Raw genomic sequence first — 18,210 nt, forward strand, 5'->3', positions numbered from 1 at the left:
CGCGCCACCCGCGCCCAGCAACCCGAGGCGCCGCGGGTCCCAGAGGCCGGGCCGGGCCGGGCCGGGCCGCCGCAGCGTCTGAGGAGGGCCGCGCGCCGCCCACGGCAGTCCCGGCCGCCAGGGCCCGCAGCCGCGTCCGCGGGAGGGGACCGCTGCCCCTGCCCCGGCTCCGGGGGTCTCCAGGGCCCTGCCTCCAGCGGCCCGCGTTCCTTCCGCCCCCAAGAAGGCAAAGAGTCCCGCGCCCTGCCCGGGCTCGTCCCGCCCGCTCTCCGCAGCGCCCCCTAGGAGAGCAGCCCACGCGGCGGCCGCCCTCCGCGGCGCCGGCAGACGCGCTCGGCGGGGGCGGCCCGCCCGGCGGCGAGCGGGGCTTCCCCGCCCCTCCCCCCGCGCCGCCCCCGCCCCGGCGGCCGGAACCTCCCTGCGGGGCGGAGTGATACCGGCGGCGGCGTAGAGCGCGGCGCGGCCGCGGGGGGCGCCCGGGACTGCGCGGGGCGGGCGGCGGCGCGGGGAGGAGGGGAGAGAGGCGGGGCTCGGGCGGGTTGTTGTGAGGCGACTGCGCTACTGCCGGACCGGGGCGGTTATGGCGGCTCCATATTAACACCCTCCTCCTCCTCCGCCGCCGCCGCCGCCGCCGGCGCCGCCGCCGCCACCGCCGTCTCCTCCTCCGCCGCCGCCGCTTGTCCCCGCCCGCGCTCGCGAGCCCTCGCCCCCTTCCCCCTGACGCCTACCTCTCCCCCTCGCCCGCCCCCTCCCCTGTTCTACCATGCCCGGCATGATGGAGAAAGGGCCTGAGTTACTGGGGAAGAACCGGTCGGCCAACGGCAGCGCCAAGAGCCCGGCGGGCGGCGGCGGCGGCGCCTCGTCCACCAACGGCGGGCTGCACTACTCGGAGCCCGAGAGCGGCTGTAGCAGCGACGACGAGCACGGTGGTAGCCTCGAACTCCTCCCCGCCAGCCCGCCTGCCCCCCTCCCTCCACCCCTCCCCCAGCCCCCTCCCCTCGCCGCGCTCGCGCCCTCCCTCCCCTCGGAGCCCGGGCGCTGCGGTAGCCGCGAACTCCCGGTGCAGTGCAGCAGCACCCCCGCGACCCCCGCCCCTCGCCCGCGCCCAGCCCTCCGCCCCCCGCTCCCCGCCCCCACCGCTGCCATCTCCTGGAGCGCCCGGAGTTAGTATCTCCCATCCACCCGCCGCTCCTGCCCGCCCTCCTGCAATTTTTATTTTTTATTAAGTGTGTCTTTTTCTTTTTTTTTCTTTATTTCTTGGCATTGCTTTGCAGATGTTGGGATGAGAGTCGGGGCTGAATACCAAGCTCGGATCCCTGAATTTGATCCAGGTAGATGCATTTGCTTTAGCAAATTCCTGTCCCCCACCCCCACCCCCATCCCCGGTCTGGGCTTGGTCGGGGGAGGGTCGGGCAGGGGTGTCCGGGCGTGGGGCTGGGCTGGGCACGCATCTCCGGCGCGGAGGCTGTCAGGCTCGGCCGGGCTGTGACACAGGGCGTGTGGGCAGAGGCGTGCATTGCAAGGTTAACATGGTTTCCTCCGGAGGCCACTTGCCCTCCGCCGGCATCGCCTTCCTGCCCCCCTGAGCCCGGGGCGGGATCGGGGCCCGCGGTGGGGTCGGGGGTCGGCGGCCGGCGTGGGGGAGGACCGGCTGCGGAGCCGAGGGCGGCAGGGGAGGCGGTGTGTGTGTGTGCGTGTATGGACGGACCTGCGGGGGTCGGCGGCCACACCGCCGGCCGCGGATCCCTGCGGAGTGTGGGCGCCGCGCGGCGGGGGCAGGGGCGGGGGCCGGCCCGGGCGCGCGGCGAGGCCGCAGGACAGCGGCCGCGGCTGCCAAGGAGACATTTTCTCCCGGAGCAGCCAGGTTCCAGCGGCCTCTGCCAAGCCAGCTTGCGGGTTCCCTGTCTACTTTTCTCCAAACAGGCTCCCCGGCGGTCACGGGATCGCAGCCTGCGCGGGGATTGGGCGAGAGTTCCGCATACGGCGGCGCCCCTGCCGGAGCCTCCCGGCGGAGCGCTGCTCCGCCCTGCCCGACCACCCTGCCCGCGGGCTGCGGCGCGCTGCCGACTCCCGAGCACCCCTTTCTTCCTGGGGTGGCTCGGGGAGCTTTCGCCCCTGCCGCCTCCCGTGGCGGGGTGTGTGTCGGACCCTCGGATTCCTGTCAGATGGTCGGGGAGGCGGGGGCGGGCGGGCAGGGAACAGCGTGCTGATCCAAGTGTGAGGCGCAGGGGCCGTGTGCGCTCCTCTGCGCCCCTAAGACCACCGGACTCGGAATTCCGGCCCGGAGCCCCTGCCGCGGCGCCTGCTGTCCCCGGAGGAGGTGGCGGCCCTGCGGTGCGGGCGCCGTCTCCGCGACGTGACTGTGCAGTCTCGCTCCCGGGCTGTCCGCCCGTGGCCTGGTGGGCTTCGGAGACTGAGCGATGCTCTCGGGAGCTGATGTTTTACTGATGCAGTTGGTAGGCGAATGGCATTTCGCATTACCCGTGCTGCCTCAGGGTTGAGCTTGACATTTAGAAAGCACGTACTTTGGCTTTCAGATAGACCCGATTCAGTTCCCAGCTTTTTTGGTTTTGCTCTGAGCCTTCCCCGGGCCTCAGTTTCCCTAGCTGTGGGAAGTGCTTCGTGGGGTTTGTTCCAGGGTGGAATGAGCCCATGGCAGTTTTTCAGGAAAGGTTGAATTTCCTGGTTAGGAAGAGTGAGCCTGGCTGGAATTACCCCGTTCTCGCTGGGCGCTTTCGCTGGCACGGTGTGCTTTGGGGGGAGTACTGACAAAGTCATTTCCACGTTAGCACTCCGCAGCCAGAATTCGCTCCTAGATTGGTAAACAAGCCTGTGTGTTGCCCCGTTGGGTAGGATTCTGAGTCAGTGTTTGTTTCGTCGGCAGTCGTGTGTGTGTTGTTGGGGTCTTAGGGCGTCTTCATCTCAGCAGACTTACACTTGCCGTGGCCTGCAGCATGAACCAGTTTTTAGTGATTAAACTCCACCATGGAGCACGCTTCAAAATGTAGAGAATAACTCATTTAACAAAATACTTTAGATTTTAAATGGCCGTTACATGATTAGCCAAGTTAGTTGATGTTATGTTTTACTGGTTTTAAACTTTATTTTAATTTCTTTGTGGAGGAAAAAAGAATTGAAATGTTATTGTTTTTAAATAAAGTATTTTCAGTTTACTCAGACTGTAACTGATATTTGTTACTGCAATAAGGATAAAGCTATTCTTTAAATTCACTTGTTCCTTTTCTACTTAATAATTACTGGAAGCACACCAAATGGAAGGACACAACTAAAACCAGTTGCTACTTAAACTTAGGTGGACCATTTTACCTTTTTTCTAAGTTTGTTGATTGATTTGAGAGGTAGAGTTAAAGAGAGAAAGGTCTTCCATCTGCTGGTCCACTCCCAAATGGCCACAGCATTCTGAGCTGGATCGATCCACAGGCAGGAGCCAGGAGCTTCTGGGTTTCCCGCATGGGTGCAAGGGCCCAAGCTCTTGGGCTATCGTCTGCTGCCTTCTCAGGCCACAGCTGGATTGCAAGAGGAGCAGCCGGGACTAGAACCAGCACCGATGTGGGATGCTGACGCCACAGGCGGCGGCTTTATCTGCTGCGCCACAGCCCGGGCCCCAAGCCTTTTTACCTTTTTATAGGTCAGTCTTGTCAAGCAAACGTTATCAATTATTAGGCTTTTTATTTTTTTAAGCTTTATTTATTCATTTGAGAGGCAGAGGTAGAGAGAGAGAGATCTTCCACCATGGCTGGTTTACTCCCCAAGTGGCCACAATGACCAAGGCTGGGCCAGGCCAAAGCCAGGAGCCAGGAGCGTCCTCAAGATTTCCCACGTGGGTGCAGGGTCCCAAACACTTTGGATCATCCTTAGCTGCCTTCCCAGGTTCATTAGCGGGAGCTGGATTGGAAGTGGACTCGAACCCGACACCCATGTGGGCTGCTGGCACTGCAGGCCATGCCTTGAACCTGCTGAGCCACAGTGCTGGTCCCTAGACTGTTTTTTCCACAGAAATACTGAGCTCCTGTGCCATTTAACATGGCACTATCACTGTTTTATTCCAAGTGTTGTGCTGTTGTGTGCAGCCTTTATTTCACATCAATTCAGTGGAAATAACTGAGAACTTTAAAACATTGCCTTGGGAAAGAAAATAGAGGGAAAATAAATATTTATTAATTAGTGATAGAAATTGAATAATGGTCAGCTCTTCTCCTTTTCTGTTTCTTGTTTTGTTATCTTTGTCTCATAAACCATCTCATCTCTATGGAGATTATTCATCCGTATCCCTGCCAGTTACATGGAAGAAATATTTCCTAGATGCTATGATTATTATGATCTGGAAGAAGAAAATTAAAAGAGATCCATATGGAGGATATTTTTATTGGAGAGATGATAATGGTGATAGAAATTAATCATGTAAAGAAAAATACTAAACATTATTTTGGAAACTAGAAGAACTGAGGCTTATTGGAATTACTGAAGTTAGGAGATTAGAGATAATTTGCCCTCATTCAGAGATCATTGTTAATATCTTTGTAATTTACTAACAGATTATTTCCTGGATCTTTCCAGTGTTTACTCTGACCTAGTCTCAACAGCAGCTTTGTGTGGTGATTGAGTCATCAAAGATGACCCTAAAGACCCCTTTGACTTCTACAGATCTTAGTTTCTTGTTTATAAAAGGGAGATAAGATTAAATGAAAAATAATGGGTAGAAAGCAGTGGTAAGCTTGTGGAAAATGCACTTTATGAAGGTATGGTTAGGAAAAAATTTCATGGTTTTACAATTTCTTGCACCCAAAGAAACTTATCTTTTAATTCCATTTTTCCAGGCACTTTTGGAAGTGCCTATTAATACCTGTCACTCAGTTTAAATAGCTAAAAAAAAAACAATGTAATCTCTGATGTATTAAAAATGTTAACACTTTGAAATAAAATTATTGTGTCCTTACCTTATCACAGATGCATCCAATTAAATATAGATACTATTATGACATTACAGCAACTGTTTTAGAAAACAAATGCATAGTATCTTAAGTCTAAAAGTTTACACTGTTTCTTTGAAACCATTTCCATGCATTTTCCCCACAGATTTTTATTTTTCATAATTTATTTTTGTGCTTGAAAGTACTTTCTTGATCACCAGCCCAGCTTGTCTACTTTTTCACTTTACTTTTTTTAAAAAAAGTTTTATGTATTTATTTGAAAGAGTTAGAGAGAAGGAGAGGCGGAGAGAGAGGTCTACCATCCACTGGTTCACTCCCCAACTGGCCACAACAGCCGGAGTTGCACCGATCCGAAGCTAGGAGCCAGGAGCCCTTTCTGGCTCTCCCATGTGTATGCAGGGACCCAAGGACTTGGGCCATCTTCCACTGCTTTCCCAGGCCATAGCAGAGAGCTGGATCAGAAGTAGAGCAGCTGGGACTTGAACCAGCACCTGTATGGGGAGCCGGCACTGCAGGCGGCGGCTTTACCTACCATGCCGCAGCGCTGCCCCATACTTTACTATTAGTAACCTGTATCCTCGTGAATATAAGGATCTAGATGTTACATCTTTTGGTATGAAGTAATGCATAATCGATTAACGTCATGGTTATGGCACCTTCAGTCAAGGAGAACTTTGTTGATAGCCTGGTTGGAACCCTGGAGGCTTAAAAATTTAGGGCCATGTTTTCTTGCAAGATTTGGGATGGTAAGAGCCATGTCTTTTTAAAGTGAGAGAAGGGCATTTGTAAAGAGGAATGACGGAAGTATGCAGTAGCCCCCTGTGCCCATGGGGAATGCATCCACGACCCCCTTGGGTTCCTGAAAAGCGTAAGATCAGATGCAGTGTATACGTAGTGCTTCTTTTTTCTGTATGTACATACCTATGGTAAAGTTTATTTTACAAGTTAGACACAGTAAGATCAACAACAGTAACTAATGTAGATTTTAGCAATCTCAGCAAGCAATTCTTTTTCTTGTGTTGGTTTCTATACTTTGATGGCTTCTCTTTGGGTATCTGAATTGCCAGCATCACTATTCTTGAGCTTTGGGGCTATTATTAAGTAAAATAAGGGTTATTTAAATACAAGCACCTTATTCTCTGAGGTCTGTCTGATAACTGAGTCCCCAGTGGAGCAAGGTTTCATGACATTGCGCAGAAAGGCACATAATTTAAAACTTCAGAATTGTTCATTTCTGGAATTTTCCATGTACATTTTTTTTTTCTGCAGTGGATTTGGGAAAGCAAAACCGTGGCTAAGAGGGATCACTGTAGATTAGAAGGATAGGAGAGGTCTCAGATTGGGAAGTAGAACAAAGGAAAATGGAAGGTCTCAAAGTCGAATTCCCCTGCAACCCTTTCATGCCGCTGTACTCAAAGAAAGTCTTATTTATCCCCAGTTTGAAGTTAATGTTAGGTATATAATTTCAAAACTAGTATATAGCCGCTCTTTAAGCGCCAGATTGGGAACCCTATACATCGCCCACGGCCACTGCCAAGATGTAGAGGTATAATACATCATACCCTGAGTTGCTGAGGTGGTAGCCAATGACGGGTAAGATCCCCCGGGGCAGCCCCTAACAGCTGGAGTAGTAGTCAAAGACGGGTAAGATCCCCAGCGGGGACAACCTAAGACAGACATGCTCCTTAAAGGGCTGATTCCAGTCAGGGGGGACAACCTAAGACAGGCACACTCTCCGTTCAGTTCTCCTTAGTAAAACAAAAAGGGGGATATGTTGGGCATTGCTTAAAACCTCCATTACAATATGGCGCCTGGAGGATGTTCAAGGGGCTATGTAAGATCACACCATCAGCATGCATAGGTCCGCTTTAGTTCCGGACACGTGGATAGTGCGTGATCCCTATACTTTACTTAAGGTGCCCCTGTGCCTGGTCCACCCGTGCCTGCGTGACCTTTTCTCTGATTGGCTCCCCTACTGCGCATGTCCTTCTTAAGCTTTATACGCCTGTACACTTCCTCAATAAAGCAGTTCCTGCTTCAACAGAAAAGAAAAGAAAAGAAAAAATAGTATATAAATTATAGAATTAAAAATATTTGGAGCGGCTTAACATTCTCAGTATTTAAGTTCTTTATGTGTGTGTTCCATGATCTCCACCACAGTACTGACTTTTAATAAAGAAAATATTAAAAGTAACAGATTTTTATTATTTTACTTGACTTGAAATTTTCTGTTGATATAGAAAGTATCTAAAGGTAAGAAGAAACCCTTCCTGGATAGAGAAGGGAATTTAAGAAAGAATTATCTTCAATAAATTTGTACCATTAATAGTTATTCTTACATGATGCTTATTGAAATGCCAGCAGTTTTACTTACATCAGCCTATCAAATTATATATATTTTTTATAGTTGTTGGTTTTGCCCAAATGTCTCATGAATGTATTTTACCAACTGCAGTTAAAAAAAAAAAAACACTAAATGGCTTCAAAGGAATTGAAACTTTCAAAATGTTTTATTTAAAAATTAAAAACTGATTAACAATTATTTTCCCAACTAGCATACTACTGTGGTCTTTTAAAATTGCAGTAGCTAGTTGCATAAGTTTTTCTTTGCTTTTTACTTGCTCAGAAAGTAAGGATACTTCTAAGACTCGATTATTTTGTTGGCAAATCAGGTTTGGTTCCCAGTATTAGTTCTGAATATCAGATGCTTTGAGGTATAAGCCTAAGTATTGTTCATTGGGTTTATGTCCTTTAAATGTTCTTGTTCATTCTGACTTCTGGAATAGCAAGGGTGAAACTTCATTGGATGTATCCCAAGGATAATTTAAATAGACTAGTTGTTTTCTCCTTTTAGATGAATCAGGTCAGAAAAACAAAGATTATTTTAGGCATTTAATATCTTCCCAGGGTGGATGAGAGAGGGTATCAGCCATTTGAGTTAAAGCTCCAAAGGGTTTTTATTCATCTTTTTTATGTGTTGATTGATAAGGTGAGAAGGTGGTTTTCCATAAGCATATAACAGTTGTAATCAAGACTTCTATGTCCAGCTTGTGTGTCAGGCATTTGATTTGACTTGTGAGCAGCTCTGTGAGGCAGGTGCTCTTATCCCTGTTTTCAGAGGTGAGGAAACTGAGGCACATGTTAAGTAGGTTACCCAAGTGAGCTGGCTGCCGAGTGACAGCCATGACCCTAGAGTATCCCTCAGTTTCTGGCAACATCAGTCATCTACTGGGCCTACATGACACATGCCTAATCGAAAATGGTGGAGTTCAGTTCCTAGTTAGGGGAAGAACATGGTGAAATGCTCCACTGGGCGTTTTCTGGCCTCAGACTGCTCACGCTCCACACATACCCCTCCATCCCCACGGTAGAAGAGCTCCGCCCACACGGCTTGGATCCAGTGTCTCAAGTCAGCCCTCAATTACAAAGCTGAGAATTTTGGGGGAAATATAGGTGATACTGTTCATGGGGGGAAATGCTCAAGAAAATTTAATACCCAGTTGGGAAGAGACATTTAGTGAATGCCTTTTCAGATTTCTGTAATGCAAGAATGACATACAAGGAAACACATTTAACTGTTAAGCATGATGATCTAAGACTTCAGACTTAATTTGTTGTGTTCCATAATCTATTGAGTGGAATTTAAAAGGTCCTGTTGTCACAATCTACTGTGCAAAAAAGAATGTTTCATGTTAAAAGATTGAAGTTTAGGATTTTAGTTGCAGAAAAAAAACATTAAAGTCTTCTGATCAACTTTATATAGAATTTCTGTTCAGTGGGTTAGCTATCTTGCATTTGTATTTTTAACATAGTTAAAAATTAAGCATATGTCCTAATATTGAAGTTCTTAAAAGACATCCTAAAGTTTATTTTCATTGAATGTAAGTTTTAAGTAAAGAACTTGTAAATTTTTAATTCTAAGTTTTTCTGTGTTATTAGAGATAAAACTAAAAGCGTTTTTAGATTTATTTTGTAGTTACAGTTTTTCTAATTCTTTGATAGTGTCTTTCTTATTTGTCTTTTCTCTAGCCTCAGTTTTTGTTTACATAGAGGGTTAAATCAGAGTTATTATTTTGTCAGGAATTAGGGATGTGTGAGATACTTTAGAAAGTGTTTTTAATTTAGAGTAAACTTCAATATTTTCAAAATCACCTTAATTTTTATAAGGAAGATATTTGCTATCTTTAAGCCTAGTTGCCTTCATTTTTTTTTCCACTATACTTTTTTCCTTGTCTTCTTTGCAGGTACTGTACTAAAATAGACATAAAGCTCACTTTGCTTATACTTTGTTCTGAAATGTAAATAAGATCCATCATATTCAAAGTAACTAAATTTTTCCCCAGGTGCCACAAAGTACACAGATAAAGACAATGGAGGAATGCTTGTATGGTCTCCATATCACACTATCCCAGATGCCAAATGTAAGTTTCCTAAGACTGAATGTTTACTATCAACAGGGATCTGTTTGCCAATCCAAAATGTAACATACTTGTTTTAGGGTCTTTTGAACTCTCGGTTTTGATTTTGTTTTGTTTTTAAATGGAGGGTTGTTTTATTAGAATGTTTTTCCTTTTGAAAGATAGTGGGTTGATCTTGCCAGTTTGTGTCAGGCTCATGAAGAATGAAAAACCTAGGATCTGATGGCTTTGCTGCTTGAATCTTCAAGCAGGGGAGGGAGTTACTATGTAGACATCTGCCCAGGCTTTTCCTCAGTATGTGGAGCTGTAAAGACATGCCTTCAGGCTTCAGAGAGCCCACTCATTACCATTTTAAAGAGGAAAAGGGAAAGAACTGACTCCAGCAGCCATCAGGTCATCTTTGTGCTCTCCATTTCTGGACGGAGACCTTCTGGATCATTGAGCACGCACTTCTTGAATCATGTGTGGCTTTAGACTTCAGAGTGATGTAGCGGACCTGATCCTTTGCGGCCCATCAGATATAGGAAACGTGCAGGTAACAGCACGAAGATCCCCGCCCCTCCATTTGGTTATCATTGAGTTTATTAAATAACAACACTGAGAAGCTGGGAAATAGCTTATGTTTTAAAAATATTCACTAACATCTTAAAGGTGGTTTATTTAGTCCCGTGAACATGTGCATAGTAAGTCTAATCATGCTTATAGATGCAATAAGAGAACTGAAAGTTGAAAACTGAGTATACTGCTGCACACATGGTGGTTCTTCCTGTTTAAGAACTGTAGAGCATCAGTAAAAGATCGAGCTGGTAATCTAGGACTTGTGAATCCTTGAAGCGGTAAAGCTCAGCTTTCCAAGTTCAGTCCTTTCCTCTGTAGGCAGAGGTTTTCATTCACAAACCAAGCATCAGGGTGTCACTGAGTTTTGTTGTTTTTGACCTTGTTTTGTACAGCAGTTCATTTCTTAGCCAAATGGAAAGCAAAATTAAGAAAGCTAGCATGTCCTCATAGTATGGTATCCACTTGGAATATCTAATTGAAAGTCTAGGTCAGTGACATTCAACCCTGACTGTGCATTATCACCTGGGAAACCCTTTTAAACGTTTTATGGTGGCTGGCATTGTGGTGCAGCGGGCTAAGCCACTGCTTGCAACACCGGCATCCCATATCAGAGCGCTGGTTCAGGTCATAGCTGCTCTGCTTCCCACCCAGGTCCCTACTGATGCATCTGGAAAAGCAGCAGATGATGGCCCAACTACCTGGGCCCCTGTCACCCATGTGGGAGTCTCAGATGGAGTTGCAGCCTCCTGGCTTCAGCCTGCCCATCCGTAGCTGTTGCATACATTTTGGGAGTGAACCTGTAGATGGAAGATCTCTTTCCCTGTTTCTCCTCTCTCTGTCACTTTGCCTTTCAGATAAATAAGTCTTACAAAAATAAAACTTTTTTAAAATTGGAAACTTATATGTCTGCTAACCTCCATTTCAAAACAGTGAAATCTGCTTCTTCAGGAGTAGAGCTCCCACACTGACTCCAATGCAGAGTTTGGGTTGAAAATCACAAGTCTGTTGGTGTTGCTTAGCTTTCATTCTAGAGGACTATTTAGATATTTTTGTTAAATGTAGTCAGCATATATTTAGGCCTGTCATATATTTCAGTGCTAAGGGTTCTTTAAAAAAAAGCAAAAGTTAGATTTTTTATGCCAAAAAATTTCAAATGGAAAGACATAAGATCCATAAAAGATAATTGCATTATTGTTATATAATAGCATGTTCATGTATTAAACTGTTCTGACTGATAGTAAACAGCAAATATTTAGAAGTACTTAAAATCTGCCAGTGTTCTGAGCACTTTCCAAATATGAACTCACTTAATCAAAGAAAATTACTGTTTTTATCACTGATTTGGAGTGAAGAACCTAAGGTACAAAAAGGTCACCTTACCTTACTTGATCAAAGTTAGAAAACTAGCAACAAGCTGAGAATCAAGCCCAGGTTAGACTAGCTATCCTAGGATCAGAATTCTTAACCAGTGCAACTCAAAAACAAATGTAAAGAATTACTTTATAACAATGATTTAAAGGATCAGAAAGGGGTGGTTATGTGGACTTCACGTAGAACTCAGTCTTGCTGAGTGTGGCAGGCAAGTTTTCAGCAGCGAGGTCTTGGAATAACGGTATTATCATCATTAAATTATCCTGTTGATCTAATTATATAGAGAGGATACATGAAAGTAAAAATACCTTTCATGTATCAGCTTACTTTATATATCAAGCAGAAAGAACTGGAGAGAACATTAGGGATACTGAAGCATGCTTAAATGTATTTATGTCTAGCTGACAATATTACAGATAAACCATTGTTTATATAGCAACCAGAGATGGGATGGTAAAGACTTTGGACCAACTCTAAATATAACAAAGGGTCGCAATCAGCTGAGGCCGTCAAATAAAGGTTGGAACAACAAAAAAAGCCATTTTAATATTTTATACTACAGTTCGGTTCTGATAGCTACCCATCAGTTGGTGTTCATCTACATACAAAAATAATTCTAATAATATCACTAGGTTTAATAAATGTGTGGTAGATGGTCACAGAGATGTCATGTTAAATAAAATTTTAAACAAAGTGAGCTGCTAATCCTATTCATGTAAGTCCTTTTTATTCTCTTTTTTGGTAACATTTCGTGGAATATCATTTTATTTTTTTTAAACTCCTGGAATATGTGATATTTTAAAAAAACGTAGATCCAGGTAAATGAGAATAATTATATAATGTTATTTCATTACAGTGGATGAATATATTGCAATTGCAAAGGAGAAACATGGCTACAATGTGGAACAGGTATGTATTAGAACATTAATGTTAGGGTTATTAAGGCTAGCTTCACTGTTTACCACATCTAAAAAGTCCCTCACAACTGTTTCTGCCCTAAGAAAGAATGTAAATTTGACCAGTTTTATAGACCCACAAAAGCCTGACCTTGCAACATGAAGAGTCTTTAACATAGCAGTTCTGCTTGGGACACTCCTTCCATATCAGATTACCTGCTTCCAGTCCATCTCCTCTGCTGCTAATTCAGCCTCCTGCTAATGTGCACCCTGAGAAACACGTGTAATGGCCAAGGTACTTGGGTTCCTGCCACCATTTTGAGAGACCTGGATTGAGTTCTAGGCTCCTGACTTCAGCCTGAGTCAGTCCTGGCTATCGTGGGCATTTGGGGAGCAAAAGAAAAGTAGAAGGTAGAACTAATAGGACTTGTTTTTGTTTTAAAATTTTTTTCTTTTTTATAAACATTCACCTCAAAGGCTTGAACATTTTTCTCTTAGTATTTCTGTTTCTTATTTGAATTCTGAAACTTTCTGAATGTTTTCAGTATTACCAAATTGATAAGTAACTTTTTGGTGTGTTGTGGGGTAAATAAACATGGATAGAATTTCTTTTATTCTTTTTTTTTTCTTACAAAGATTTACTTATTTATTTGAAAGGCAGAGTTACAGAGAGGCTGGGGGGAGGAGGGAAGAGAGGAGGTGTCGCTCCCCGTCTTCGTGGAGGAACGACACAGGACCCTGCGCTGTTCTTTTGTCTGCTCGGCCCTCCCCGGGTTTGCTGCTGGTTCTTCCTGGGTTGGCTACCGTCCCTTCCACCTCCGTGGAAGGGCGGTTCCCCCTGCTACATTCCCCACTTCCGCGGGGGTGCGGCACACCGCCGGCCGGCTCTCTCGGGGGCTGCACAGGTGTTCCTTCAGATGTTCCCCTTAGATGTTCCTGGTGCATGTTGTCTCTCTCCTCCTTTATAGTCCTCTTCCGCCAATCCCAACTCGGCTGCCCACACGCCGAGTACGCTGCTCTCCTCCAATCAGGAGCAGGATCAGCTCCTGGAGGTCATCACTCAAGTTGGCAAGAGGCAGCTGCGTAGAAGCTGTTTTCTCCTCTCCCAGCGCCATATTGTGGGAGAGCAGATGCATAGAATAAGTCTTAATTCCAGTAACTTAGTCTAGTCCGAGTTGCTCCCAGTTGCTCCCCACAAGGAGGAAGAGGGAGAGGTGTCTTCCAGCCACTGGTTCACTCCCTAAATGGCCGGAGCTGCATCAGTGCGAAGCCAAGAACCAGGAGCTTCCTCTGGGTCTCGCACGTGGGTACAGGGACCCAAGGATTTGGGCCATCTTCCACCACTTTCCCAGGCCACAGCAGAGAACTGGATTGAAAGTGGAGCAGTCAGATCTTGAACCCAGCACCCATATGGGATGCCGGCATTGCAGGTGGCGACTTTACCCACTACACCACAGCGTGCCCCCCACTTTTTTTAAATTTCAAAAGAACTTTCAGAAAGGGCTTTTTTAATTAAATAACTTTGAAAGGAAACAGCTATACATAATATCTAAGTGTGATTTCTCATATATGTATAGTGGGCTATCATTTTTTAAGATTTATTTATTTATTTGAAAGGCAGAGTTAGAGAGAGGGAGAGACAGAGATTTCTTCTATCTGCTGGTTTACTCCCCAGATGGTTGCAACAACCAATGCTGGGCCAGGCTGAAGCCAGGAGCAGAGGATTCCCCATCATATGGTTTTGTTTTGTTGAAAGATTTATTTATTTGAAAGTCAGAGTTTGAGACAGAGAAAAGAGATCTTCCCTCCACTGATAATGGCTGCAATCGCCAGGGCTGGGCTACACAAAAGCCAGGAACCAGGAGCTTCATTTGGGTCTCCCATATGGTGGTAGGAACACTTGAGCCATCTTCGGCTGCATTCCTAGACCTATTAGCAGGGAGCTGGGTGGGAAATGAAGCAGCCAGGACCTGAACTGGTACCCATATGGGATGCTGGTATTGTAGGTGGTGCTTTATCTGCTAAGCACCAATGCCATATGGTTCTTTATCCCTAGGAATGAGAAAACGGAGATCATGAAACAATCAAAATGAAACATTGTTTTTTCTTAAAGATTTATTTGAAAGGGAGAGTTACACAGAGAGAGAGGGGTCTTCTATCCGCTGGTTCACTCCCCAGACAGCTGCAACAGCCGGAGCTGGGCCAGGCTGAAGCCAGGAGCCAGGAGTTCCTTTCAGGTCTCCCACATGGGTGCAGAGGCCTACACACTTAGACCATCTTCAGCTGCTTTCCCAGGCACTTTCGCAGGGAGCTGGATTAGAAGGGGAGCAGTCTGGACTTGAACTGGTGCCCGAATGGGATGTGAACATTGCAGGCAGTGGCTTAACCTGCTATGCCACAGTGCAGCCCCAAAACAGATTCTTAAATCTCCTTTCAGCTAAGTATTGTGCCAACCGTTGTTAGAATTAATAGTAAAATAAATTTCTTTGTAGAGACATAAGAAAGGGGAAGTATCTGTAAGCTAGGTTATCAAGTGCCAACTTTATAGTCAGTAACATGATAAAGTATTGTTTTTTGTTAAATGGAGCTGTTTGTTTTTTCTTTATCTAAACACAATTTTTTGTGGATTTTGAAACTTTGGATTGTCCATTTTGTTTTAAAGTTTTGCCTTTCTGTTTAAAGTTTGAGAAAGTTAATCCTTTAATTATGTGATTGCCCACAGGTTCATTTCTATCTTTTTTTTTTTAAATATGTATATTTATTTGAAAGAGCAACAGAGAAGGGGAGACAAAGAGATCTTCCATCTGCTAGTTTACTTCCCAGATGGCCTCAGAAGCCAGGGTTGGGCCATGCCAAAGTCAGGAACCAGGAATTCCATCCTGATCTCTCACCTGGGTAGCAGGATCCAAGCACTTGAGGCATCATTTGCTACTTTCCCAGACATTTTAGTAGGAAGCTAGATCAGAAGCAGAGTAGCCCAGACTATAACCAGCACTTCTATTTGGAATGTAAGTGATGGCTTAACCCACTACGCCACAATGCTGACCTTTCGTCTTTATTTTAAAAGACTGTTATCGAAGTATATAAAACAACATTGAAATTCACTGTTTAAGAAGTTGCTATGCCTCTATTTATGTAAAAGTTTATCCCCTAAGGGATACTCAGTACTTGCAGTAAAGATAAAGGGCACTGCTGACTATAGAGGGGAAAGTTAGGGAATTTTGGAAACTCTCCACTTCAGACCTTCCTAAAACTTGGATTGATAATCAAGTCATTGAAATTATTTGTATTTATCCTGATAATTCTGTGTATACGTTTGATAATAAAGAGCATTAAAAATAAAAGTTGCGCCGGCGCCGCGGCTCACAAGGCTAATCCTCCGCCTTGCGGCGCCGGCACACCGGGTTCTAGTCCCGGTCGGGGCGCCGGATTCTGTCCCGGTTGCCCCTCTTCCAGGCCAGCTCTCTGCTGTGGCCCGGGGGTACAGTGGAGGATGGCCCAAGTGCTTGGGCCCTGCACCCCATGGGAGACCAGGAGAAGTACCTGGCTCCTGCCATCGGATCAGCACGGTGCGCCGGCCGCAGCGCGCCGGCCATGGCAGCCATTGGAGGGTGAACCAACGGCAAAGGAAGACCTTTCTCTCTGCCTCTCTCTCTCTCACTGTCCACTCTGCCTGTCAAAAAAATAAATGAATAGGGCCGGCGCCGTGGCTCAGTAGGCTAATCCTCCACCTTGCGGCGCAGGCACACCGGGTTCTAGTCCCGGTCGGGGCGCCGGATTCTGTCCCGGTTGCCCCCCTTCCAGGCCAGCTCTCTGCTATGGCCAGGGAGTGCAGTGGAGGATGGCCCAGGTGCTTGGGCCCTGCACCCCATGGGAGACCAGGAAAAGCACCTGGATCCTGGCTCCTGTCATCGGATCAGCGCGGTGCGCCGGCTGCAGCGGCGGCCATTGGAGGGTGAACCAACGGCAAAGGAAGACCTTTCTCTCTCTGTCTCTCTCTCTCACTGTCCACTCTGCCTGTCAAAAAAAAAAAATAATAAAATAAATGAATAAAAAATAAAAAAATAAATAAAATAAAAGTTGCAAAATACAAAATTGTTAAAGTTGCAATGGAAGTGTTCTTCTTGAAAGTACTTAGCCTGTGACATACTTCTAAAAGGTTAAAATTTAAATATTTCTCTACTAACTACTGACTGAATGTCTCTGCTCTATGTTATAATTGATTGTGTCCTTCAAGCAATGACTGTTTAAGTGTGGATATACTGGATATCTTCTTTTTAGCTTATTTCCCCCTGCACATTGACAAATTTCACCAGAAAGCATGGGTCAATGTCTTGTCTTCTAAAAATTTTTTTTATTTGCGAGGTAGAGTTACAGACAGAGAGGTAGAGACAGAGAGAATGGTCTTCCATCCACTGGTTCACTCCCCAAATGGCTGCAACAGCCTGAGCTGGGAGGATCCAAAGTCAGGAGCCAAGAGCTTCTTCCTGGTCTCCCATGTGGGTGCAGGGGCCCAAGGACTTGGGCCATCTTCTGCTGCTTTCCCAGGCAATAGCAGAGAGCTGGATTGGAAAAGGAGCAGGTGGGACTTAAACCGGTGCCCATATGGGATGCTGGCTCCACAGGCGGAGGCCTATCCTACTACGCCACAGCACTGGCCCCTGGGTGAAAATCTTGGTAGAAGCCTAGAAACCTGCTTCAGAACTTAAAGTCACCCTGCCCAGCTCGATGTTTTTCTGAGATTCTGCAACAGATATGGCATGTATGAACATTCGTTGTGCTGGGACTCTGATTTAAGGGAACTAGATAAATGAGGTCTGCTGCCTGGGCACCGCCTTTAAAAGCTTCGAACTGGGAGTTTATTTTCACTCTGAGTCGTAGGTTTAAGATTACAATCGAAGTTGTGTTTACCTTTCTTAAATGTGATGGATTGTAAGTCCATTAAAACCAAAGAGAAATATTTCTCTTCAAAGGCACTTGGCATGTTGTTCTGGCATAAACATAACATTGAGAAGTCCCTTGCTGATCTCCCTAATTTTACTCCCTTCCCGGATGAGTGGACAGTGGAAGATAAAGTCTTATTTGAACAAGCATTTAGTTTCCATGGGAAGAGCTTTCACAGGATTCAGCAAATGGTATGGTAATTTTGTTCTTCATGTGATTCGTACCTTAATGACATCGTATGCTACTGTTGAATACTCCCTAATTATTAAATTAAAAAGTTCTCCAATTTGATTTTACCTTTTAAAATACTTTGAAATTGGTATATTTGCATATAGTCCTATTTTCTACACCCATACATGAGAGTTGTGTGTTGTTGCATTGTAATAACAAACTAGTTTTGATATGACTTAAATATATGTAATTGAATTTCAACTTTATTTTTAAATATTTTAATTTTGACATTATGATTTCATTTTCTATTTCATGCTTTTTTTGGATATGAAAACCCATTTTTAAAAATTTCTGAATTGTTTCAGTATTGTCCAGATGCTGTTGAAGTTTTGTTTTAAAGAAAAAACCTACTATTTCTAGTTCTTAGATTCTTAGTATTATATCAAAATAATATAAATCTGAGAAGTTTCTACATTTAAACCATCTTAACCAGAGTGGTAAAAAATTAGGTAATGTTTGCAAATATATCTAGATGCCTTCCATAACTGAAGAGAATATTTTTGGTGAGCGATTTGCATCCTTGTTTACTGGTATGACAGATCAGTGTGTGATCATTTATCATTTTAATACTCAAAGACTATTTGGTGGATAAAACCTGTTTACATTATTTGTCATTTAAAATTTAGATTTAAAACTAAACAAATAAAAAATCTATTGTTAAAAATTTCAAAGTAGTTCTTAAAAAAAAATACTGCAAAATGAAGAAAACCAGACACATATTATGTGACATATTCCAGTTATATGAAATGTCCAGAATGGGCAAGTCCATAGAGGCAGAAGGTAGATTCGTGGTTGCCAGAGACTAGGGGAAAGGAGGAGTAGAGGGATGACTGCCACTAG

General features: G+C 45.2%; 1 protein-coding gene across 10 annotated transcripts in view; it reads left to right on the forward strand.

The window, feature by feature from the left end:
• Nucleotides 1-555: 555 nt before the first annotated feature.
• Nucleotides 556-18,210, forward strand: part of RCOR3 (REST corepressor 3) — a 57,655-nt gene continuing 40,000 nt past the window's right edge. For 6 of the 10 annotated variants that reach the window (XR_011381424.1, XR_011381422.1, XR_011381423.1 and 3 more), the window contains exons 1-5: nt 624-929; nt 1,275-1,331; nt 9,296-9,373; nt 12,156-12,208; nt 17,169-17,330. Coding sequence is in view for 7 of the 10 variants with exons in the window: in XM_051820540.2 (XP_051676500.1) it covers nt 764-929; nt 1,275-1,331; nt 9,296-9,373; nt 12,156-12,208; nt 17,169-17,330 (516 nt within the window). In the remaining 3 variants the exon portion in view is untranslated. Of the gene's footprint in view, nt 930-1,031; nt 1,164-1,274; nt 1,332-9,295; nt 9,374-12,155; nt 12,209-17,168; nt 17,331-18,210 lie in introns of those variants that run through there. The other 4 variants (XM_051820537.2, XM_051820541.2, XM_051820536.2 and 1 more) reach the window with 3 other exon arrangements.

Source organism: Oryctolagus cuniculus, chromosome 13 (assembly GCF_964237555.1).
Source record: "Oryctolagus cuniculus chromosome 13, mOryCun1.1, whole genome shotgun sequence".
Classification (NCBI taxonomy): Eukaryota; Metazoa; Chordata; class Mammalia; order Lagomorpha; family Leporidae; genus Oryctolagus; species Oryctolagus cuniculus.